Below are 25827 nucleotides of genomic sequence, written 5' to 3' on the forward strand. Positions count from 1 at the left end.
TCATATATCGTACCTGAATAGATAATCAAGAACAAATATTTCCACAATCATGCAACCCAACTTTGTGACATTGCTTTCATAATCCTCTTCAGTAAGTGTAATTACCGTTATAGGTTTATACTCTGTACCAGCAACGCTATAAAATAGGGATGGAACATCACCAACCAACCCAAACCTATTTTCCTCAATTCTAACAAACTTAGTCGTAGTATTGTTAGCATTTATTGATTTATAACCATGGTATAATATGTCCATTATCAAAGGAGATGTCACAACACCATCTACAAAAAAGTGCTTCACCAAGGCTTTCTTAATTACATCTTGTTCTTCCCAGAACATTCCGTCCTTTGAAATTTGGTCACTTTTTTTCACGAAAGTACAAAATCTGCAAATATTGAAAAATCATATTAGTTAATTAGCAAAGAAAAAATTTGAGGGAGAGTTTGACACCTTGTTTTTTGTTGAAGAACAAAACATGGGTTTCAAAATTTCATTTCTCATAAATTTAGAGTATCACATTTAAATTCACAACATTTGTATAACAAAGACTCCTACAAAAGCATCAAATACACATTTAGACACCTACACCGTGCGTACAACATTTGTACTGTTGAACTGATTTACTCGTAGAAAAAAGGTAAAAAATACCTTGACCACTTATCTTTATCTTGAATCATGCTCTTCAAATTTTCTTATGTATTCTCAATAAATCTAGAACAAATTATGTGCACAATATCCATACGCGTCAAATAAAGCTCAGTTCGATACTTCTTTACAAGGAGAGGCGGGAAGACATTTTCTCTGTGCATGAAAAACAATCATACAATGAGTTGCATGGAATTCAGTGACACTCAATGCCTGTTAATGGTCAATTTACTTAGTAATATGGTAAAAATTCCATGAGTATATTGACCAACAACAGTAGAATGAGATTGAGATTTCTAATGCATACATAACGACTTACCCAAACATTTGAATCTGCAATTCTACTTTAACATTACCCTCAACATCAAGAAAACCTTTTTCAAAGGCACGCTCAAGATTAAATACATACCCCGGGTGATTCTTATAAACTAAGTAGAATCGATCTGAATAAACACAAATAAAATAGTTAGTATTAGTAATTCTTTTTTTTTTTTAATAATAATAGTAACTTTATTCAAAAACCTACCTGAACAATCAGTTAGCCGGTAGTCAAGGGGATGAATTATCGCTAATGTGTTCAGTGCATAAAATTTCAACCTTGGATTGTTGTCTCTGTCAGCAAATAACTCAAATTGCAACGAGGTTCTAAACCGACGAACTATAAAAGTCCTGCATTGGCATATCAATCTTTCCTTATATCTTTACAATTATTCACTCTTCAATATATAAAATAGAAAATTAAGAAAGTTGCATACCATTTATACTCTCCAAGTTCAATGACATAAGAATTGTCAAATCCAGAAATCGGCTTTAGTGTCAACAATTTTTTTGTATATAGTTTTGACGCATCATTACCATCTTCAACATTGTTATGGGATTCTAAAAGATCCCGAATTTCGTTATGAAATATTATTCTAGACCTGCACCCTGAGATTTGAGAGGAAAATAAATATGAGTATATTAAGGAGATCTTCTTGCTATGTTTAAAGATATGCTTGTGAGTTTAGCTTTGTATGGACAATGCATAATATATGTAAGGTCCGGAGCAACCCCGACCACCATAAAAAAAAAATGCTTACCATTTTCTTCCTCCGCCTCCACGTACAAAGCAACAACCTTTTCTTGGGCTTCCATGTACAATTCAGTGACCTCTTTTTTCAATGCACATTTAACATACTCCTCTTTTTGTTCCACAATTAATTCATCAATCTTCTCTTTCAAAGTAGTTGCAATAACCTCATGCTTTTTTAGGGCACTCATAAACAAATAATTAAGTAAAGCTCTCACACTACCTAGAAAAAACGTATCTTGTTCCCAATCTGCTGCAATCAATTCATCATTTTGCTGCAGCCACAAACAGTTTCTAGTAAGTAGTTAACAAAATAAGAAAAACCCATCTACTTACATCCAAAATCAAGTTTACTGTTTGCTTATTCTCTTCTACACGTTTATCATTTTTCTTTGGTTCCTACAAAACAAGAATATTTTTTCATAAACATATATGTATCACACACCTTTTTTTATTTCCTTTTTTATTGGACTTCTTTTCAGTTTCACTTCGAGTAAAGTTCACCTCAATTTTATTCCTGCATCCATTAAATAAATAATTAGAATATGACCAGCCTGCACAGTCTGGATATCAAGCCAAAAGCCCAACAACACTATTGTATCGCACTTTTTATTATTAACTAATTTTATAAATTAAACAATCACATGTATATTTAACACAAAGAAAAAAGACCTAGGTCAATAAATAAATTATATATGGTACCTGAATAGATAGTCAAGAACAAATATTTCCACAATCATGCAACCCAACTTTGTGACATTTCTTTCATAATCCAATCCAGTAGGTTTAATTATCTTTAAAGATTTATACTCTAAACCAACAACGCTATTAAATAGGGATGGAACATCACCAACCAACTCAAACCTATTTTCCTGAATTCTGACAAACTTAGCCGTAGTATTGTTAGCATTTATTGATTTATAACCATTGTATAATATGTCCATTAGCAAAGGAGATATCACAACACCATCTACAAAAAAGTGCTTCACCAAAGCTTCCTTAATTACATCTTGTTCTTCCCGAAACATTCGGTCCTTTGAAATTTGGTCACTGTTTTTTATGAAAGCACAGAATCTGCAAATATTGAAAAATCATATTAGTTAATTAGCAAACAAAAAATTACAAATATTAAAACCACCTCTTTTGCACTTTGTGAAAACTGACTATTATGTTTTTTCAGAGATAAATAATGTATAACCACTAATGTATTTTTATAGTTTATTCTAACTTAATGGGTCTGACTAATAACTAATGAGCCAATTACAAATTATAAATAATAATAGTAAAACTTCACTATTTACAACACTCCCCCTCAAGCTGGTGAATGGATATCTATCACTCCTAGCTTGGAAACAATTCTTTCAAAGATTTTGTTGTTCAGTCCCTTAATTATATGGTCTGCAAGATTGCCTTGGGAAGAGATATATGGAGTGCAAATTAGACCACTATCTAGTTTTTCTTTGATGAAGTGTCGGTCTACTTCAATATGTTTGGTTCTATCATGTTGCATAGCATATTTATTATCACAATAAAGTCTCATTGGTTCATCACTCTTTAACCTCAATTCTTCCAAGATGCTTTTCAGCCATAGCAGCTCACATATCCCTTGTGCCATTACCCTGAACTCTACTTCAGCACTAGATCTAGACACCACAATTTGTTTTTTACTCTTCCAAGTCACAGATTACCACCCAGAAAAGTGCAATAGCATGTAGTTGATCTACTATCCACAATTGACCCTGCATAGTCAGCATCAATATATGCTTCAAGTATAATGCTTCCATTTCGTTCAAAAAATATCCCTTTACCTGGGGTTCCTTTCAAATATTGAACAATTTGGAGTGCAGCTTGTAAGTGAATCTCCTTTGATTGGTGCATGAATTGGTTGACTAAGCTTACAACAAAGACAACTGTGATAAGTATATAAATTTTTCGCCTAACATTTGATACATTTCCTTATCAACATTCCCCAACTTTACTTTTGGATCAATTGGTGTACTTGAAGGATTGCATGCTGCCTTGCCAGTCTCCTAGAGAAGATCAGTAATATATTTTTGTTGGGATATGAAAATTCCTTTCTTAGAGTGGGCCTCTTCCAATTCCTAGAAAATACTTCAATTTTCCTAAGGTCTTATCTCAAATTCATTGGCCAAGTGTTGAGCTTATGTTTTTGCTCCTCTTCATCATCACTAGTTACTATAATGTTGTCCACATACACCAATGACACTGTTACTCCCCCTGACTCAAAGTGTTTTACAAATAAAGTATGGTCTCCTTGGCTTTGTTTGAAGCGCAAACATATCATAAATTTAGTGAATCTCCCAAACCAAGCTCGTGGAGATTGCTTTAGCCCATATAAAGCCTTTTTTAACTTGCACACGATGTTGACATTGGCAGCAGTATGTCCATGTTCTCCAGGGGGTACATCCATGCAGATCTCTTCTTCTAAATCTCCATGAAGAAAGCGTTGCTTACATCAAATTGGTTCAAGTTCCAATTGTAGTTAGCTGCTAAAGATAATATCACGCTAACATTATTCGTTTTTGCAAATGGAGCAAATTTCTCTGAATAATCTACTCCCTAAGTTTAAGTGAATCCTTTAGCAACCAATCTTGCCTTATACCTTTCAATAGATCCATCGACCTTGTACTTTATACTCTATACCCATTTGCACTCTACATATTTCTTTCCATTTGGTAGAGGAACCAATTCCCAAGTATTGTTTTTATCGAGTGCCTCAATTTCCACGTCCATGACTTGTTTCCATTTCCTGTTAAACAAAGCCTCAGATAAAGATGTAGGTATTGTGGTAGTATTAAGTCTTGTGAGGAAGTCTTTAAAGTTAGGCGATTATTGTTCAAAGCATAGGAAGTTGGATAGATGGTAGAGTGGAATTTTGGTACATGTTATGGTATCTTTTCTAAAGAGCAACTGGAAGATGTAAGTCTTCAGAATCTGTTGGTTGTACTTCTCTTTATTCTGGTTTCTTACGCTTTATTAGGCTGGATTTTGATTCCATATGTGAGGACGAGTTAGATTCCGGTTCACGTGCATGAGAAAATTCAGAATTTATTAGGCTGGATTTTGATTCCGTATGTGAGGACGAGTTAGATTCCGGTTCATGTGCATGAGAAAATTCAGAAATTGAGTCACGTGAATTTGAAGGGTCAAGCAAAGTTACCTCATGTAATGTCAGATGAGACTCTTGGACATGAGTAGATTCAAGAATGGTCTTTCTTCGTGTATAAATCATTATATTTTTCCCATATCTTACTTCGGCTTCAACATTTATATGATTTTCAGAATCAACTTCAAACTCAACATCGTTTACCTCCAGTTTGAGCCTCAACTTCTGGCCCGAAAGTAAGGTTAGGAAGTAGAAGAAACTCATCTTCCTTACTTATATTCTCCTCTTGAAGATGAGTTTGAACAAAATAAATTTCTTCATGGAAGGTGACGTCTCGTGAAACAAATTACTTACGAGATGGAGGATGATAACATTTGTAACCCTTTTGAGTGGAGGAATATCCTATAAACACACACGTTAAGGCTCTAGGATCAAGTTTACTTCTACCATCACAATGGATATGGACAAACGACGTACACCTAAATATTATAGGAGTGATATTATTGTAGGTGGGCATATAAGCAGTGGCGGATCTTGACTTAAATATTTGGGGGTGCCAAACTTCTATGAAATATATATTAAATGGTTTCAACCAATAGCAATAATTAACAACTGGCCTAGTGGTATAAATTTTTCGCCTAACATTTGATACATTTCCTTATCAACATTCCCCAACTTTACTTTTGGATCAATTGGTGTACTTGAAGGATTGCATGCTGCCTTGCCAGTCTCCTAGAGAAGATCAGTAATATATTTTTGTTGGGATATGAAAATTCCTTTCTTAGAGTGAGCCTCTTCCAATTCCTAGAAAATACTTCAATTTTCCTAAGGTCTTATCTCAAATTCATTGGCCAAGTGTTGAGCTTATGTTTTTGCTCCTCTTCATCATCACTAGTTACTATAATGTTGTCCACATACACCAATGACACTGTTACTCCCCCTGACTCAAAGTGTTTTACAAATAAAGTATGGTCTCCTTGGCTTTGTTTGAAGCGCAAACATATCATAAATTTAGTGAATCTCCCAAACCAAGCTCGTGGAGATTGCTTTAGCCCATATAAAGCCTTTTTTAACTTGCACACGATGTTGACATTGGCAGCAGTATGTCCATGTTCTCCAGGGGGTACATCCATGCAGATCTCTTCTTCTAAATCTCCATGAAGAAAGCGTTGCTTACATCAAATTGGTTCAAGTTCCAATTGTAGTTAGCTGCTAAAGATAATATCACGCTAACATTATTCGTTTTTGGAAATGGAGCAAATTTCTCTGAATAATCTACTCCCTAAGTTTAAGTGAATCCTTTAGCAACCAATCTTGCCTTATACCTTTCAATAGATCCATCGACCTTGTACTTTATACTCTATACCCATTTGCACTCTACATATTTCTTTCCATTTGGTAGAGGAACCAATTCCCAAGTATTGTTTTTATCGAGTGCCTCAATTTCCACGTCCATGACTTGTTTCCATTTCCTGTTAAACAAAGCCTCAGATAAAGATGTAGGTATTGTGGTAGTATTAAGTCTTGTGAGGAAGTCTTTAAAGTTAGGCGATTATTGTTCAAAGCATAGGAAGTTGGATAGATGGTAGAGTGGAATTTTGGTACATGTTATGGTATCTTTTCTAAAGAGCAACTGGAAGATGTAAGTCTTCAGAATCTGTTGGTTGTACTTCTCTTTATTCTGGTTTCTTACGCTTTATTAGGCTGGATTTTGATTCCATATGTGAGGACGAGTTAGATTCCGGTTCATGTGCATGAGAAAATTCAGAATTTATTAGGCTGGATTTTGATTCCGTATGTGAGGACGAGTTAGATTCCGGTTCATGTGCATGAGAAAATTCAGAAATTGAGTCACGTGAATTTGAAGGGTCAAGCAAAGTTACCTCATGTAATGTCAGATGAGACTCTTGGACATGAGTAGATTCAAGAATGGTCTTTCTTCGTATATAAATCATTATATTTTTCCCATATCTTACTTCGGCTTCAACATTTATATGATTTTCAGAATCAACTTCAAACTCAACATCGTTTACCTCCAGTTTGAGCCTCAACTTCTGGCCCGAAAGTAAGGTTAGGAAGTAGAAGAAACTCATCTTCCTTACTTATATTCTCCTCTTGAAGATGAGTTTGAACAAAATAAATTTCTTCATGGAAGGTGACGTCTCGTGAAACAAATTACTTACGAGATGGAGGATGATAACATTTGTAACCCTTTTGAGTGGAGGAATATCCTATAAACACACACGTTAAGGCTCTAGGATCAAGTTTACTTCTACCATCACAATGGATATGGACAAACGACGTACACCTAAATATTATAGGAGTGATATTATTGTAGGTGGGCATATAAGCAGTGGCGGATCTTGACTTAAATATTTGGGGGTGCCAAACTTCTATGAAATATATATTAAATGGTTTCAACCAATAGCAATAATTAACAACTGGCCTAGTGGTATGAATTGTTTGAAAGTAGGAGGAGAATGTGGGTTCGAATCCCATCAAAATCGTTTTTTTTAATACAGTTTGTAAAAGTAAAAGATAAATATGTGAAAAAGAAGCCATGCAGGTGTCGAACCTGCGACCTTTACAACATTGTGGCCCCCCTCAACCACTGCAGCGGATAGAATTTGTTGGACAAATTACATCTAATATACTATATAAGCAAAATCTGGGGGATGCCGTGGCCCCCGTCGGCCACTGAAGAGATCCGCCACTGTATATAAGGATAGAACGACGATAAAACTTCATAGGAGTTTTGGAGTCAAGGATGCTATAAGGTAAACGGTTTTTGTGATAAGATGCAGTTAAAACAGCCTCCCCCCACAATTTCTTAAGAACCTTATTTTGGAATAACATAGCTCGAGTTTGATCTAACAAATGCCTATTTTTTTCTCTCAGCAGACCCATTTTGTTGAAGCGTTTTGACACATGAAGAATCATGACAATACCTTCTTTTTGACAAAAGAATTAAACTCGTGTTATCAGAGCCTATCCTGGATCTATCGTTGGGCTACCCGCATCATCCACGCTTCAGGCCTATTGGGTCCGGCTTAAGCCTGAGGGGATGTGTTGGGAATTCCGCCTTAATTGAGGCCTTTGGTTTGCCTTCATTGCAGTCGCCAACACCTTCATTGTGTTGGATTTGAGAGGGTGGATTTAGTTCGACATCGGATAAATAAAACTATTAAAAATAGTTTATAAAGAAGAGGTACTCCTCACCATACAAGCCGATTTTGTAAGTATGAGTTAAGCCCCAAATTTCAACACACTTAAATAATACGGCAATATTAAAGCCGCCTCATATGCACACGAATAATAGTGATAAAATCCCTTATGTTGTACTCTGACATGTACATCATGGTATGCACATAAAAAAACTAAGATTTTCTTATATCTAGTATTTAGCTTGCCAACATATATTCTTTAAACTTACAAATTGAAATCCATTAGGAAAATCATAACTTAATCACACAATTCATCATTTTCTAGGTCCCATGACTACATACTTCTAAATTTCATTACAATTACACTACACAAGTTCACTAGGATCAATAAAATTAGTAAGAGATCAAGGATAACCAGCTAATAGCTAGAAAGATCACACACAATTTTATATGCTCCGGGAAGAACCATCGACACATGTGTATAAGAGAATGGGTAAAATGGGAAGCAAAGAATAGAAAGGGGAACATGTTAAACCGTTAGTGAATGGGAGCAAAAGGAATGATGAGATGTAGATTTGAGTAATTAAATTGACACATGGCAGCAGGGGAATGGAGGAAAAGATTGACCAAAGGGGTGTGAAAAAGAGAATACTTGATTTGGAGTTGGAAATCGGACTGGTGTAGTAGTGTAAGGGGGTATTCTCTTAGTGAGAGTTTATCGCCTTCGTAAGTTCCATTACTGTGAGGAGATTATTAATCCATAAATTGTTCAACATTCCAGTCTTTGTGAGGAAATTTATCCCACAGTTAACATCAATAATGTCACTATTTCCCACCATGGTTAGTTATATCCTTTTGTTACTATTATTTGTGCCCAATGTAGTCAGGATCAAAATCCTATGTAGGATTGGTCAGCTGGTGAAGGGACATAAACACGGGGAATGTAACACGGTTCGTAAGAACCCACTCAAGAGCAAAGTTGTAACTTGACTCACATATACACACAAAAAAACATAAAAATTATAATACAAGAAAAAAACAACTTAAAAATCAATCACCAATAAAAACAGCATAGCTTACAAAATAACGTACAAAATTACAATATTAAAAACTACATAATAATTATAATACAATATAATAACAAAATAACTTACTAAATCATAACTACTAGGTTCAAAATAAGTTTATCATCTCTACCAACTCCCTCTTCATCTCTACTAGTTCTCTATCTATTAGTTCCAACCAAATCAAAAACTGCATGGCTTTCTTGACATCCAGAGGAAGCATTTGACAAGGTTGAACATCTCTATCAATTCTAGCCAAATGATGCCTCATTCTATATGCATCTCCCATAAAAGAACACTCTCATAATTTACACTTCACTGTTCTTGTTCCTCCTTCAATAGAAACAACATATTGCCATGTTAAAGCCATTACAAAAGGTTGTGTGAAAACAGTGTTATGGATTATTGAGAAGAAAACAACAACGGGTTTAGGTGAGGGAAGAGAGTGAACGACGGTGAGAACTTCCCTTTTTTGCCGAAGAAAGGGAACACGGCCGTTGTTCATCAAACAAAGACATGTTCGTCGTTCTTGGTTAAGGTTGTTTCAAAACACGGCGGAGGGAGAAAGGAAACGGTGGCGGCCGTTTGGAAGCTAAGAACGGAAGAATGAAGAAAGGAAATGCCCGTTTTTTGGCTAGGGTTTTTTCATGAAGGAGAGAAGAGAAATAATGAAAGAATCAGGTCATAACTATATATAGGGAACTGGGTTTTAATTTTGACCTGACTCGATTCGTAAAGCCCAATTTCAATTTAGCCAGCCCATCTCGTTTTTCATTTTGTTCATGTACAGGAACTCGATCCTAACCACAAAACGCATAAAATCGACCCAGAACAAGTACATAGCACGCCGGTGAGGTTGTGGCACGTAGCATTGGACGATCATATGGCCCGACACTCATTCTTTATTGCCTTGTTTGTGTCAATTATTTGGTATTCAGAGCTCAACTTGGGGAGAGTATGTTGATCTGTTTGGTTTATACACACATGAGGTGAAAAAGGAAGAAGGAGGGTTGGTGGTTTATACATACATGAGGTGAAAAAGGAAGAAGCAGGGTTGGAGGTGTTAAGAGAGTATGTTCTGTTTCAAGAGGTATAAGATTTTCCTCGACACAGACTGTATGATCATGCTATTGAAATCAAGGAGGCGGCTCGAATTCCAAACATCTGACCCTATAGATACCAAGACCGTCGGAAGGAAGCAATTAATGCTTTTGCAACCGACATGTTAATATCATGACTCATTAGGCCCACTGTAAGTCGATATGTTAGCCCTTTAATTCATGTTAAGAAAATAGATGCTAGTTTTTGGTTTTGTACTGATTATAGGGCTCTTATTAAATATTACAACAAATAAATTTCCAACTCCAATGATTAATAAGTTATGGGGAACCGTAAAATTTTTAAAACTGGATTTGAAATCAGGGTATCATCAGATTCGAACAAAAGACGGTGATATCCACAAGATTGAATTTTAAACTCATGAAGGCCATCCTGAATAACTCGTAATGCCCTTTGGGTTAACAAATGCACCGTCCACGTTTCAAGCGTTGATGAATGATATTTTTAAGCCTTTCCTAAGATTTTTTTTCTCTTCCTTGATGATAGATTGGTTTATAGTAGGGACCCTCAAGCCCATCTTCTGATAATACATTGATCATCTTCTGATAGTACTTGATGTGTTGAGAACCAATGTCCCAAGGGTAAATGCAAAGAAGTGTCGTTTCTGCATAACTCAGTTGGAAAATCGAGATTTAAAGTAATCTTTGTTAATCCTTTGAAAATTAAAGTAATGCAAGAGTGGCCTTGTCCCAAAGATCCTAAAGGGTTATATGTGGGTTTCTCAATTTATCCGGGTATTATAGGAGATATGTATAGTGGTAGGGTTTGATTGCTAAGCCTCTGATACAAATGTTGAAGAAAGACTGCTTCAAATGGAGTGAGGAAACTCTCAAGGCTTACGAAACTTTGAAACAAAAGATGGATGAATTACCATTATTAACTACTAGCGTCCAGACGGGCACTCCCGTGCCCGTCTGTCCGCTTTTTCTACAGCCTTAACATGTGTATATACTTTATTATTTTATTTTTGTATAAATTAACATATAGTATATTATACACAAATATAATTTAGTTAACACCATGTTGAAAGACAACAAAATTGAGGTATTAATTAAAAATGAAATAAACATAGTACTAACATAATTGTGTAAGACATCAATGTTTTCCAAGTCTTCATCCACTCTAATCAGTTCCATCACATTCTTGGAAAAAGCAAATCATATGCCATGAAAAATAAGATAGAATATACATAGTGATTTTTCTTTTTGTCATGAAAATAGAGATTTTTTAACGATAATGATAGTTGGACACACCTCATTTTTCTAACACTCATTCAAAAAAATTTCTTCTTTCCTTTGTCTCTATTTTCATCGCATCATCAACCTATCATAGTATCATACGATTCTCTCTATTTATTTATATGTCAAGGCAATTAATAGATGAATAACTTAAGTGTCTAAAAATTATTTTATTATATAATTGCCATATAGATGGTAGATGTGATTCCTTCAACAAAAAAAAAGATGGTAGATGTGATGAAGACTTCGAAATTATTTATGAAAATATTTAAAGAAGAGAAGGAAGGTTGAATCAATGCACTAATCTTAGCAACTATGGGATGATATGTAATAATATCATCCTTCTTTTAAAAAAACATGTAATAATAGCATCCGTCATTTGCTTGTTCAAAAAAATATCATCCGTCATTTGTTAAAAAAAAAAATTAATGCACGTTGTAAAAAAAATTAATACATGCACAATAGTTAAACTTGTGAAAATACAAAACTTTTTTATAACCAAAAACAAAATAATAATAAAAATAAAAATGATGCCAAATCATGCCATTGGAGTCAAGGAGATTGATGCATTATCAATCTTCCTGCCGTCTTCAACATTCTTTCTGCATAATTTTTAAGTTCCCTTTGATACGTAGATAGATGGAAAGAGTGGATAGAAACATGTTACACTAACCATCGATTATTGGAACATAAGTAAAATGTATTGAATCTTCCCGGAGACCTCTATGCTTTTGATAATGCTGGTCAATTCTATGTTATAGTGACTTAAGAAGAAAAATGAAGGAATACAATAGGCAATAAAATATATACACGAACCATAAGGTTAATTACCACCATCTTAATTCAAAAAATAAATAAATTTACAGGCATCTTACATATTTGAATATTGCAATAATCAAATTGAATTGAATTAAATTTAAACTACTTTGAGTTGAAATGGTCCAAAATCAAATCAAATAAATAATAAAAAGAGAAGAACAAAATTAAAAGAAATTACTAATTGTCATTCTTCCCATCGTTTTAGCACAGAGATCATATGGACGCAAGCAGAACCCGAAAGTTAGAAAAGAAATGCATTCAGTTTTGTGTTCCCACTGCAAAGGGTGACTATCTTAAATGCATTCTTAGTTTTGTGTTCCCACTGCAAAGGGTAACTATCTTCTAGGTCTACTTTTGTCGCCAAAGCCTTCGTCTTCTATTCTTCATCCGCCTTCTCTCTCGCATATTGTTGGTCATTAGCCTTTTCCTTAACGCACCCCCTCTCTCTTTCAAACGGGTTGAGTTTCTTATTTCTTGCTTTGGTCGCTACTCATCTTCTTTGATATGTTGATGGGTTGTCGCTCGCATAATATCACTGTTATTGGCATAGCCCTCCAATTTACCATAAACAGAGCCACTGAAAAAGGAAATAAGAAAAATTAAAACATATAATTTCATCTATGAATTATCTACACAAAATTACGACAAAGACATTGAACACGAAGAAATTGAAATTGAAGTGATATGTTTCTCCACGTTGTGCCTTTTGTTTCCTTCCTTTTCATTGGAAATGTGAAGCACTAATATTAACTTTTATTCGATGCAGTTACTATTTTATTCAATCATTTTGAATATTAAGTTTCAAGGGGTTTTTGATTATACTATTGCATTCCACCAACTACAAATTTGTAGATAAGGAAACTACCATAAATCACTTATAGGAAACTACCAAAACACTTCTTAAAAAAAAAAAAACAAAAAACAAATAACCCAAAAATAAAATATTGAGACAAAAATCAAAAACAAAAATGGCAATAGAGCAAAACATTTATAATTTATGGTAGTTTCCAATGAAGAACCAAAAAATTAAGAAAACTGAATAAATGAACCAACAAAAATTCATAAAGGAATAAAACAAACACATTGACAACGAAAAAGATGATGATAGAATCAAACTGAATAAATGTCCAAACTTTGTGACGCCCTCATTAACCTTTCCAATGAAGAACTAAAAAATTAAGAAAAGAAATCACCGTAAAAAGATAATTTGATGAAAAAAAAAATAGAAGAAAAAAACATAACACATTTTTATTGCTGCATGATAAGGATGGTTTCCACCATCGGTCTCAACCCTAACCGACCAAACATCATCTCTACCTGTTTTCACATTGGTGATTGCCGTTGTTTTTGGATTATGAACACAAACAAAATGAAAATGGTTAAAAGTGAATAGCAACGGGAAAATTACAATAAAGACTCCACCAATGACTGCTGCGGTGAACTTGCTATTGTTGCAAGCAATTGTGTCCTAGTGTAGCAACATATTTCTGATCACCATATTTAACCTTCCACTTTTACCCTCTTTCTTATATATGCACCAAAGAATGAAATTCACAATTAGATTTCACTTTGAAGAAAACTATTTCATGATCTGATTTTTATGGCATCAATTGCTATCTTGGATACGATAATTATTTTCATAATGGTTGAGCAATATTAAAAGGAAAAATTAGAAGTACAAATTTAATCAGATTCTAGTTTGAGTTTGGTTGGTAAGATATTTTTGGAATGCAAAAGAGAAACAAAAATTATATCAGAGAAACATGGAAAGGAGAAGAAGAGGTGCAGACAAACAAAAAATATATTGTTTTTGAGTTTGGATTGAAACTTTTTGTCGTACTACTCCCTATCTATCTATCTATATATTATATTATATCTTTGTAAAGGAAGCTTGAGTTGTTCTCATGCAAGCTTTATGATGATGTGGCAATATAGAAATGCTTCCTTTCATCTCTCAAATCTCTTAATTTCATCTCTAATTATATTTTATATTTTAGTAGTGCTTTATTGAACATCCCTTATATATACTAGCGTCCAGACGGGCACTCTCGTGCCCGTCTGTCCGCTTTTTCTACTGCGCTAACGCATGTATCTAAACAAAAATGATAGGTTGAAAAAGAAAATGTTACTTTTGAATAGTAGTTATTCTACGAATAAAGAGAATAAGAGAGGATTAGAACACACTGTAATTGTTATTTATTAATACAAAAAGTTGTAAACATAAGATAATTGAGATATCACTCACTTAAAATATAAGACTTGTTCATGATCTCTATTTACATCACACTTTCATTTTCTACAAAAGAAATGGAAAGAATAAAATTAATTGTAGAAACAGAATAAGAAATAAACACTGATATTAGTAAATCCCGTACCCGTCTGTCCGCCTTTTCTAATGCGCTTAGTAATTGTGTGATTGCATTGCCTCCAATTTTTCTAAACAACTACCTCGTCCTCTAATCACATAATGTACCATGAATTACACATATCATCTTTGACCAAACACTCTTCAACTGAAACACCGTGAACTTTCCTATGCTTCATACCATAGGAGATATCTTCCAAAGTTATTGAGAAAGCTGTGTGATCCAAACCAAATCCAAGAAGGTGAAAAACTTGAATCAGAGCAAAATGTATTGGAAAAGTCATAAGTAGCCATATAATATAATGATCAATTCAGCATTCATTATTCATGATTCGCTCTCTTTTTCTGTTCTAATAATAGTGCATCATTAAAATTTTTGAAATACATTCATAATTCAGAAACCAAACCAACAATATAATGGTTCTGATAAATTCCCAAGTGTTTTAATTTCTAGACTCATGAAAATCCTTATATGCCAGTTGAAATCATGAACTCCAATCATTCTCTCTTTCCACTTCACTCATATGATTTGGTGAAAAAGGAAATAATAGAAAAGGTTACTCGCACACCCCAAAATAAAGTGATGCTTCCAACTCTCTATTTGTCTTCCCCTTTACTCTCTGAAAAATGAAGAGAAAGAAATAAAATATTGAAACCCAATATAAAGTACATCATTTTTTCACACATAAAAAAGGAAAAAAGAATGGAAGTCAGTTGTATCTCATCATTTATGTGTGATCACCGTTGAAAATCGTTTTCACCATCATACAATCGCTCTCTTCCTCCTTCAAAAAAATTTGGCCTTTCCTGAAATAGAGAAGAAAGAAGAGGAAAGTTTTCTCTTAGTCTCTACGTTAGCATAGCACGTCCACCACCATCTCCCGGTAAAAAATTTGGCCCCCACTACACCAACTGCTTTGTGACATCTTCACTGCCACCGAAATGTCTCCATTTCTCTATTGAACAACTGGCCGATGAAAAACTCGACCTTGATGCCCCAGTCATTTCCTATTTCTTCATCTTTTTTGTGTCTCTACAAAACCAAATGTAATAAAGATCACTTGGTAAGGATGAGTGGTAAGGATGAGATTTGAATGATAAAAATCCATATCAAGGGTCCGCATCCTTTGTATATATGTTATAGTATATAGATAGGATATAGATTAAGATGATTAAATATGAAAAAATTATTCTCTCAAAAACAAAATATAAACAATTCTAAAAAAACATACTTGAAGGGAACCAGAAATGTCAATCATAAAATTCTTTTGACAATTCTCTATAAAAAAATCACTCGATTTCAAAGACATAAAAGTCTTATATCACCACCCCATGACCAAAAATGAAAGAGGAAGCTTGAAGAGGTAAATACCATTTTCTCGAAAAATAGTGAACACTTGCAGGAGGATCCAAATATTGAACCTTCAACCCATGGAGGAAAATAAAGATTACCAATAAAAATTACATGGAAGCATTTAAAAGGACAAATATGATATGAAACATTTTCCAAGTACAAAAGTGTTTGTCATGCTTTTGTTTCAGAATGTCATAATACATACATATCTTAATCCCATCACTAATTTTGGACTTTCCAATGCAACATGTCTTCGTCTTCCTTTTCTTCCATATTATCTTACTTGGAAATTTCAACTATCAATCAGATACTGCTCAGAGTTTGTTGATCTCTTTGATCCAAGAAATTAAGGTACAATTCCTACATGCATGAAATTAAAATTAGTTGATACTTGGAAGCAATAACAAAACAGCCCAAGAAAAATCAATATGACCATCTCCTAAATCACATCATAAATCACATAACTGATAATCTCTTAAAATATTGGTTGTAAAAAGTTTTTGATATTGCAAGGAGTTCATGAAATGTTTTAGATATTGTAAGGAGTTCATGAAAGATTAGTTGAAATTCAAACGGCAGTAAAACACAAAGCAGTTAGAAAATGAAATGTTCTTACTACATTATTTTCAGAGTGACAACATTACATGGAATTGGAAGTAAAATTAAAGAAATAGATTTAAATTTTGATGTGTGGTGAAATAAAAAAAATATAAGGTCACTATAAAGGGAGCAGAGAAGATAATTTTAAACATATATAAGAGAATTTGGATTTTAATTGGCTAGAATCATAGAAAGTTTGATAGGAAGAACATTTTTAACTTGGTACCATGGAATTTTGCATCGCTTTAGATGCATGCTCAGATAAGGATTCATGGTAGTGATTAAAATTCAGTCATTACACATAAAAATGTCACATAAAGACAATGAAGAAATGTGTTGTCTCCTTCATGAAGGAAAATGGCGAGATCGTAACTTTGTTATGATTGGCGTCGTGAACCACCATTTACCCATCTCGGTAGCCTGATGCACTGTTTCCGTCACAACTTATCTACTATTTTTCTTTCTCTGAATTTTCTTGACCCTTCTTTGTTGCAGGGCGCTCATCTAGATCCCTTTTCCTTTTCCTTTTTTTTTTCATTCTTCTTTCTATTGTTGATGAATAGAGCAAATAAACAAATGAGATAATAGTAACATTATTAAAGGAGACATGATACAGCAACGACAATTTCTTTGAATTAAAAGTAACGAAGTTAATTTAGTGAAAAATTAGAGAAACATAGATGGTTACCAAAGGCCAATAGTAGTTTCAAATGGCCTTTCTCTCAACCATTTCCATCATGTCTTCTTCTTTCTTCCTTTGCCTTTCCATGTTTTTTATTCTACCCATTTCGTTTTTTGTTTCTGGTGACTGTAATACTATAACCATCTTTTAATTGTGTTATGTGGGAATAGGAAGTTGAGTGCTTTAGAAACCGTGAGGCAGTTTTGGATATGAGGAAGAATGACTTCTTAATCCCTAACCATAAAATATTCTAGTCCATTTGAAAGATTCTACCAAGGGTATTAGTGGAAAGTAAAATAGGCTACACCAAATGAATGTATTGCCTTTATTAATAGTTATAGATTATAGATAATTTCAACATGGGATTACAATGAAGATTTTTTAGTAATTTTATGTTACCAAAGGGAAGATTGTTTAGTAATTTTATGATACAAAAGGGACCACATAGTATGGAGCATATAATGTAGAGTCTATGCTGAGTTGTATAGGTCAAAAGGAAAACAACATACCATGTTAAGACTAATGGCTACTAATTTTTACTTGACAATCAAATGTTTAGTCAATTTGAATTATATATTTTTTCGTGATCAATCAATGCAGCTTCTTATTTAATCAAGTGATGCAATGCATAAATAGGTGAGTTTTACAAATTAAAGGGATATCAGATATTGTGTAGGCATAAGAACCATACCTTCTGTTATCAAAGATGCGCAAGTGATGTAGAGTTGGAACAAACAATGAAATTAAAGCGCCCTATTCTGAAAAGAGCAATGCTATATCTCTAGAAAAATAACATCAAGAATTCTTCAAGAATAAAGAATAGCCAATCACAATGCACTATTTGCCACAATTCAAGGAGGTGTGGCTGAAAAATAGGAAGTGGACAAATAAATCATTCAATTAAAATTTGCCAACTATTTCTTGAAAAATTCTTGAAGCTATTTTTCTTGAGAAGTAGCATTTTCCTTCTGAAAAAGAAAGGGAAAATAAATTGACAATAACAACAATCAATTGTTTCACAATAGTACACAAATTCTTTATGGAAAAACCCAAACTTCCATAAATATTTAATCAAAACTTGCATAATATAACCGCAAAAACACCCCCAATAACTGAAAGACAAAAAATATGATACTATAATAATAATTCAAAAACTTATAACATAAATATCACCGGTTTAGTCATCTTTTACGTGTTCCTCCTTTATGTTCTTGTTCTTGATCTTCCGCTTCAATGTGCTGTAAACAGAGCCACCAGAAAAGTAAGAAAGAAAAATCAACGCATGTAATTTTCATCTAAGAACAATCTTCACATAATTTGAACAAAAGTAATAAAGGAGTTGCAAAAAATAATGAAATCAAAATAGAAGGAAGGAAAGGAGAACTTTGAATCAAAACAAAAGGGAAAACAGAAGTATACGATCTTATATTATAAAACTAAACAAACATCAAAATTTTGAGGCATCTTCATTCACAATCAAATTAAACTCCCTTGCCACAAACAAAAATCATAGTAAATAAAAAACTGGTAAAATGGAAGGAAATAAAAAGAGGCATTAACAACAATTGTAAGTAAGAAGGTTCATAACAAAGAGATTGAAGAAGGTATAGAGAGAAGAAATAAAAGAGTACAAAAGTGATGGAAAATTGAAAGAAAAAAAAAATAGTGGGTAAGACAGATTTTTCCTTTAATAACTGCCACCACCGTGTGTGTGATTATTAGTGGCTAAGAGAGAATTTTTTTAATAACTGCCATGCATAAGGGCATTTTGGGATTTACAAAAAAAGGCTACACCAAAAAATAGTATTGCCTTTATTAATAGGTATAGATGCCTAATTTTAACTTGCCCTTTGAGATAGAAACTTAGGCATCAAGGATCAGATTGTGTGCAGTGCTGATGCAACAGGGAAAACCGTTGGCCTTCTTTAGCCAATCATTGGCAGACAGAAGCAAATTAAAGCCTGTGTATGAGATCCATTGATGGCGATTGTCCTGGAAGTACAAAAGTGAAGGTAATACTTGTTGGGGAGCCATTTCATCATCCATAAAAGTCTAAAGTATTTTCTGGAAAAGAGATTGTTGGACGGTGAACAACAAAAAATAAGTGGCAAAGTTGCTGGGATATGACTTTGAAACCCAATCCTAAAATAATTAGTTTCTCCCCAACTTATATCTACTTAAGACATTCCTTACAAAAATAAAATTAACGAACTAAGACATGCCAAACATACGTTAACATATGTTCATATTATTTATTGTTTTTTGCTTACGGGTGACTAATGACAAGATGCCTAGAGTCCTTACTCATTCCACCATATATTAGTAAAATTCAAATGCAAACCATATACATATATTAAATTAACAATATCACGTAAGTTTGTAACTCTTTTGCCAACTCCATATATAATAATATATAAAATATCAATTTCAACTTACTCATAGAAAAAAATAAAAAAATACCTTGACCACTTATTATTATCTTGAACCAGACTCATCAAATTTTCTTTTGTCTCCTCAAAGAATGTAGAACAAATTTTGTCCCAATTTCTCGTATACGCCAATAAAAGCTCAATTCGAAACTTCCGTTCAAGGGAAGGCTGGAAAACATTTTCTCTGTGCATTGAAAACAATCACACAATGAGTTGCATGTAATGCAGGGACACCTAATGCCTACTATTGATCAATATACTTAGTAATATGGTTAAAATTCTATGAGTATGTTTACCAATAACAATAGAATGATATTTCTAATGCACACAGAATGACTTACCCAATCACCTGAATTTGCAATTCTACTTTAACATTACCCTCAACATCAAGAAAATCTATTTCACACGTAGCCGCAAGCCCAAATACATCGCCCGTGTAATCCTTAGAAACGACCCTAAATGCATCTGAATAAACTCAAATGAAATAGTTAGTATTAGTAATTCTTTTTTATAAAACAATAGCTTTATTAAAAAACCTACCAAAACAATCAGTTCGTTTGGAGTCAAGGGGGTGAATTATCGCTAATGTGTACAGTGCATAAAACTTCAAGCTTAGGTCGTTGTCTCTGTCAGCAAATAACTCAAATTGCAACGAGGTTCCCATCCGACGAACTATGGAAGTCCTACATTAAGAATATAAATCTTTACTTATATCATTACAATTATTCACTCATCAATATATAAATAGAAAATTAAGAAAGTTGCACACCATTTATGCTCTCTAAGGTTAATGACTAAGGGATATGCTGGGTCTGATCCAGAAATCGGCTTTGTTGTCAACAAAAATTTTGAATATATGTTTGACAGATCATTATCATGTTCAACAATGTTATAGGATTGCATAAAATCCCGAATTATTATTCTAGACCTGCGCACTGAGATTTAAGAGAGAGGAAAATAAGTATGAGTATCATAAGGAGAGATCTTGTTGCTATGTTTAACTTTAAAGAGATGCTTACTAATTTCTTTCTCCGCCTCCACATACAAAGAAGCAACCTTTTTTTGCGCATGCAAGTACAATTCAGTGACCTCTTTTTTCAATGCACGTGCAACATGCTCCTTTTGTTCCGCAAGTAATGCATCAATCTTCTTTGTCAAAGTAGTAACCATAACATCATGCTTTGTTTGAGCATTTATAAACAAGTCATTAAGCTTAGCTCTCGCTGTATCCAGAACCGACGAATCCTCTTCCAAATCTGCTGCAATCGGTTCATCATTTTGCTGCAGCCGGAAACAGTTTCCAGTAAGTAGTTAACAAAATAAGAAAAACCCTAGCAACACTGTTTACCGTTTTCTTATTCTCTTCTACACATTTAACAAGATTTTTGTTTCTTACACAGATAAAAATGATGATAAAAACATAAATAAACATATATGTATGACGCACCTTTTTTTTTTCCTTTTTTCTTGGACTTCTTTTCAGTTCGAACGAGCTCACTTCGAGTAAAGTTTACCTCAAATTTTTCCCTGCATTCATTAAATAAATAATTAGAATATGATGAGCCTGCACAGTCTACTGGATATCAAGCCAAAACCCTAGCAACACTGATGTATCACACTTTTTATTATTAACTAATTTTTAAAATTAAACAATCATATGAATACTTGATATATAAATACAAAACCCCATGTCATTAAATAAATCATATATGGTACCTGAATAGATAATCAAGAACAAATATTTCCACAATCATGCAACCCAACTTTGTGACAATGCTTTCATAATCCTCTTCAGTAAGTGTATTTACCGTTATAGGTTTATACTCTATACCAACAACGCTACTAAATAGGGATGGAACATCACCAACCAACCCAAACCTATTTTCCCCAATTCTGACAAACTTAGCTGTAGTATTGTTAGCATTTATTGATTTATAACCATGGTATAATATGTCCATTATCAAAGGAGATGTCTGATCACCATCTACAAAAAAGTGCCTCACCAAGGCGTCCTTAATTACATCTTGTTCTTCCCAAAACATTTGGTCCTTTGAAATTTGGTCATTTTTATTTATGAAAGTACAGAATCTGCAAATATTGAAAAATCATATTAGTTAATTAGCAAACAAAAATTTGAGGGAGAGTTTGACACCCGTGTTTTTTGTTGAATAACAAAACATGGGTTTCAAAATTTCATTTCTAATAAATTAAGAGTCTCACATTTAAATTCACAACATTTGTACAACATAGACTCCTACAAAAGCATCAAATACAAACTTAGACTACTATAACGTTTGTACAACATTTGTACTGTTGAAACTGATTTACTTAGCTATATTGTTCCTATCATATTTAGTTAATTATTCGTATTTATTAGGAAGTGCTAGTGGAATTGACTTATAGTCCTTCCACAATTCACGTTTTAGTTAGTGGAGTCATTTTATTTAGTGGTTTTCATCTCTCCGTAAGGGCATATTTGTGTCAATTATTTGGTATTTAGAGCTCAACCTGGGAAAGTATGCTGATCTGTTTGAAATCAGGGTATCATCATATTCGAACGAAAGAGGGTGATATTCGCAAGACTGAATTTTGAACTCATGAAGGCCATTATGAATATCTCATAATGCCTTTTGGCTTAACATATGCACCGTCCACGTTTCAAGCATTGATGAATGATATTTTTAAGCCTTTCTTAAGAAAATGGTTTTGCTCTTTCTTTGATGATATATTGGTTTATAGTGGGAACCCTTAACCTCATCTTCTGATAATACATTGTTCATCTTCTGATAGTACTTGATGTGTTGAGTCCTGAGGGTGAATGCAATGAAGTGTTGTTTCGGCATGACTCGGTTGGAATAACAAGATTTAAAGTAATCTATATATGTTGATCTTGGGAAAATTAGTAATGCAAGAGTAGGCACTTGTCCCAATGATCCTAAAGGGTTATGTGGGTTTCTCGGTTTATCCGGGTATTATAGGAGATTGGTGCATGGGTATGGTTTGATTCAGTGCGGAGGGCCTTTAGGGCCAAGGTGGGCCACGGCCCACCCCACCAAAGAAAAAAATTATATGAAAAATTATTAAAATATCTTTGATTTTTAATTAAAACTACCTTGCGGCTCACCCTCTTCTCCATCTCAGTATGTTTTGTTATCACCATTTCAAGTCAATCGAAATGTATAGATAATTATCTTGAATTTTTTGAAGAATTTCTTCAAAAAAAAATTATCTTGAATTTTTATGGTATAAAATTTAATTTTTGGATGGTCAATCTTGTGTTTAATGTTTATTATTACATAAATTTTATGTATATATTATAGTTTATTTTTGTGGCCCACCCAAACAATTTTTTCTACCTTCGCCGCTGGTTTGATTGATAAGCTTATGACATAAATGTTGAAGAAAGACTGCTTCAATTGGAGTGAGTAAGCTCTCAAGGCTTACGAGACTTTGAGACGGAAGAGGGATGAATTACCATTAATAACTACGCCTAATTTTAACTAGCCCTTTGAGATAGAAACTAACGCATCAGGGATCGGATTGAGTGCAATGCTGATGCAACAGGGGAAGATTAAATCATGTGTATGAGAGGGAATTGATGGCGATTGTCGTGGAAGTACAAAAGTGAAGTCATTAATAGAAATTTTTACCATGTTTATAATTCTATTAATAGAAATTATGTATTGGAAATTGTGTTATTTTATTGCTTAAAATGTTGAGTATTCATTTTTTTACAATAAATATTTATCATTAGTGGAATGTTTAACATGTGGCCTAAGGACATAAGTTAGGATGACCCATAAATCAAATATCACTTTCAACTTACCCGTAGAAAAAAAAGTTAAAAGTACCTTGACCACTTATCTTTATCTTGAATCAGGCTCTTCAAATTTTCTTTTGTGTTCTCAATAAATCTAGAACAAATTATGTGCACAATATGCATATGCGTCAAATAAAGCTCAGTTCGATACTTCTTTACAAGGAGAGGCGGGAAGACATTTTCTCTGTGCATGAAAAACAATCATACAATGAGTTGCATGGAATTGAGTGACACTCAATGCCTGTTAATGGTCAATTTACTTAGTAATATGGTAAAAATTCCATGAGTATATTGACCAACAACAGTAGAATGAGATTGAGATTTCTAATGCATACATAACGACTTACCCAAACATCTGAATCTGCAATTCTACTTTAACATTACCCTCAACATCAAGAAAACCTTTTTCAAAGGCACGCTCAAGATTAAATACATACCCCGGGTGATTCTTATAAACTAAGTAGAATCGATCTGAATAAACACAAATAAAATAGTTAGTATTAGTAATTCTTTTTTTTTTTTTTTAATAATAATAGTAACTTTATTCAAAAACCTACCTGAACAATCAGTTAGCCGGTAGTCAAGGGGGTGAATTATCGCTAATGTGTTCAGTGCATAAAATTTCAACCTTGGATTGTTGTCTCTGTCAGCAAATAGCTCAAATTGCAACGAGGTTCTAAACCGACGAACTATAAAAATCCTGCATTGGCATATCAATCTTTACTTATATCTTTACAATTATTCACTCTTCAATATATAAAATAGAAAATTAAGAAAGTTGCATACCATTTATACTCTCCAAGTTCAATGACATAAGAATTGTCAAATCCAGAAATCGGCTTTAGTGTAAACAATTGTTTTGTATATAGTTTTGACGCATCATTACCATCTTCAACAATGTCACGGGATTCCAAATTTTGCTGAATTTCGTTACGAAAATCTGAAAGAGAGAGGACAATAAGTATGAATATCAAAAGGAGATTTTGTTGCTATGTTTAAAGAGATGCTTACATTTTTCTTCATCCGTCTCCATCTTTATTTCAAAATCAAAAAATTGTATGAAATTTTGTCCTGTTGAAACAAAACCCTATCTTATACCACCAATACAATACACATAACCACTATAACATGAAATTGATTAATAGAGATTATAATACCAATCCGTGTTGCTGCGTTGTCGCCGCTTCTTTCTCTACTCTTGCGATCAGATTTGCTAAAAAAAAAAAAAAAAAAAACCTAGTATTAGGGTTTAAGTGGATTTATTTATTTGTTTTATAATTTGGAGTGGGCTATTATTGACTCCATCTTTTTGTTAGTAACTGCAGATAGCTTCTACTTTTTTCTATTGCTTTTCTCACCCTCCTTTCTTCGGAAACTGGTGGTATTTCCATTTGTTTCAGAGGTGTTTTTTTATTTTATTTTGATTGTCTATTGTTTCTTTAAATATATGGTTATCGTGCACTATTTAGGGTAACTCGCTGTAACTTGCTTAGGTAAGCAAAGAAAATCGTTCATGTCTAATGTTTTTCCCTTTTCTTGGGTTTGAAAGTAATAGAAGCAGCTCACCCTGGTCTATTCCAAGAGAAGAGCACTGTAGTAGGTATGTGTTTGGACTCTTGGACTCATTTAGGATTGTTTCCCAAAAAAGCAGAGTTGAAAATCAAAATGGTAAATGAAGAAAATTCTCATATTTTCAGTATTTTTAGTCGTAGAAAACTTAAGATCTTTGTTTGTATAAAACTACTTTCTTTGTTATGTTTAAGATGCTAGGAAAAATTTTGTGCTTTATTTTTTGATGTTTTGGTAAATATTTTGCATATCATAGCCGATAAGAAGTGCCAAAGTTTGGAATAATTCTTATTGAGTGCTAAATGTTTAAGTTTTGGATGTCATTTGGTTTTATGCAAAAAATAATAATAATGATTATTCAACCTCTAACAAGCAGATGTGATATGTTGAGTCTACAAAATAAATGTTTATTATCCTTAAAAAAACATGTTTATTAGACATTTTAAATTGATGTAAAATTTTCTTAATGAGTCTAATATTTCAAAAGCATAATTATCTAGTAATCTCAAACTCCTTCAACAAATGCATAAAATTACCCGCAACTCACTATTCCATATACTCTCAAATCCATAAGCTTCTTCCTTCAAAAAAAAATCCATAAGCTTCTGGATTTCGTTTGCTTCCATGCAACTTTTATATCTGAGCTTCTAAAACATCCACATTTGGTCTTTGGTGGGATCTAACAATGAAAAAATACATGTGTTATGTTGAGTTGACAAAGTACACATGTGTATTAGACATTTTTTTTAAAATAATGTGACAT

The 25827-nt window shown here is 33.3% G+C and overlaps 3 protein-coding genes and 2 long non-coding RNA genes across 5 annotated transcripts; all 5 read right to left on the reverse strand.

The window, feature by feature from the left end:
• On the reverse strand, positions 1-677 carry LOC146930447 (TNF receptor-associated factor homolog 1a-like). Its single transcript, XM_085707559.1, has 2 exons — positions 649-677; positions 1-385 (listed from the first exon to the last, which is right to left on the reverse strand). The coding sequence occupies exons 1-2, from the start codon at positions 675-677 to the stop codon at positions 1-3; spliced, it is 414 nt and encodes a 137-aa protein (XP_085563685.1).
• LOC146930448 (uncharacterized) lies at positions 621-2002 on the reverse strand. Its single transcript, XM_085701988.1, has 4 exons — positions 1725-2002; positions 1401-1572; positions 1172-1314; positions 621-1088 (listed from the first exon to the last, which is right to left on the reverse strand). The coding sequence occupies exons 1-4, from the start codon at positions 1903-1905 to the stop codon at positions 961-963; spliced, it is 624 nt and encodes a 207-aa protein (XP_085558114.1). The 5' UTR covers positions 1906-2002; the 3' UTR covers positions 621-960.
• A 115-nt stretch (positions 2003-2117) lies between these two features.
• LOC146930449 (TNF receptor-associated factor homolog 1a-like) lies at positions 2118-24195 on the reverse strand. The gene is made up of 4 exons (XM_085701987.1): positions 23843-24195; positions 23527-23679; positions 2417-2788; positions 2118-2231 (listed from the first exon to the last, which is right to left on the reverse strand). Exons 1-4 carry the CDS (start codon positions 23848-23850, stop codon positions 2135-2137), a joined length of 630 nt encoding a protein of 209 aa, XP_085558113.1. The 5' UTR covers positions 23851-24195; the 3' UTR covers positions 2118-2134.
• Positions 16025-18959, reverse strand: LOC146930450 (uncharacterized). The gene is made up of 4 exons (XR_015006398.1): positions 18420-18959; positions 17938-18004; positions 16938-17110; positions 16025-16324 (listed from the first exon to the last, which is right to left on the reverse strand). It is a non-coding gene; the product is annotated as an uncharacterized LOC146930450 (long non-coding RNA).
• LOC146930451 (uncharacterized) lies at positions 19722-21763 on the reverse strand. Its single transcript, XR_015006397.1, has 2 exons — positions 21123-21763; positions 19722-20956 (listed from the first exon to the last, which is right to left on the reverse strand). It is a non-coding gene; the product is annotated as an uncharacterized LOC146930451 (long non-coding RNA).
• Positions 24196-25827: the final 1632 nt, after the last annotated feature.

The sequence above is a fragment of the Medicago sativa genome, chromosome 4 (assembly GCF_051527215.1).
Source record: "Medicago sativa cultivar Bolivia chromosome 4, Bolivia_mono, whole genome shotgun sequence".
NCBI classification, from domain to species: Eukaryota; Viridiplantae; Streptophyta; class Magnoliopsida; order Fabales; family Fabaceae; genus Medicago; species Medicago sativa.

Coding starts and splice junctions, on each gene's coding strand:
- LOC146930447 (XM_085707559.1), bottom strand. CDS start 677: ATGATTCAAGATAAAGATAAGTGGTCAAG. Junction 386..648: donor GATAAAGATAAGTGGTCAAG/GTATTTTTTACC, acceptor CAATATTTGCAG/ATTTTGTACTTTCGTGAAAA.
- LOC146930449 (XM_085701987.1), bottom strand. Junction 2,789..23,526: donor GATAAAGATAAGTGGTCAAG/GTACTTTTAACT, acceptor CAATATTTGCAG/ATTCTGTGCTTTCATAAAAA. Junction 2,232..2,416: donor GTTCTTGACTATCTATTCAG/GTACCATATATA, acceptor TAATGGATGCAG/GAATAAAATTGAGGTGAACT.
- LOC146930448 (XM_085701988.1), bottom strand. CDS start 1,905: ATGAGTGCCCTAAAAAAGCATGAGGTTATTGCAACTACTTTGAAAGAG. Junction 1,315..1,400: donor GAACTTGGAGAGTATAAATG/GTATGCAACTTT, acceptor ATGCCAATGCAG/GACTTTTATAGTTCGTCGGT. Junction 1,089..1,171: donor CCGGCTAACTGATTGTTCAG/GTAGGTTTTTGA, acceptor GTGTTTATTCAG/ATCGATTCTACTTAGTTTAT.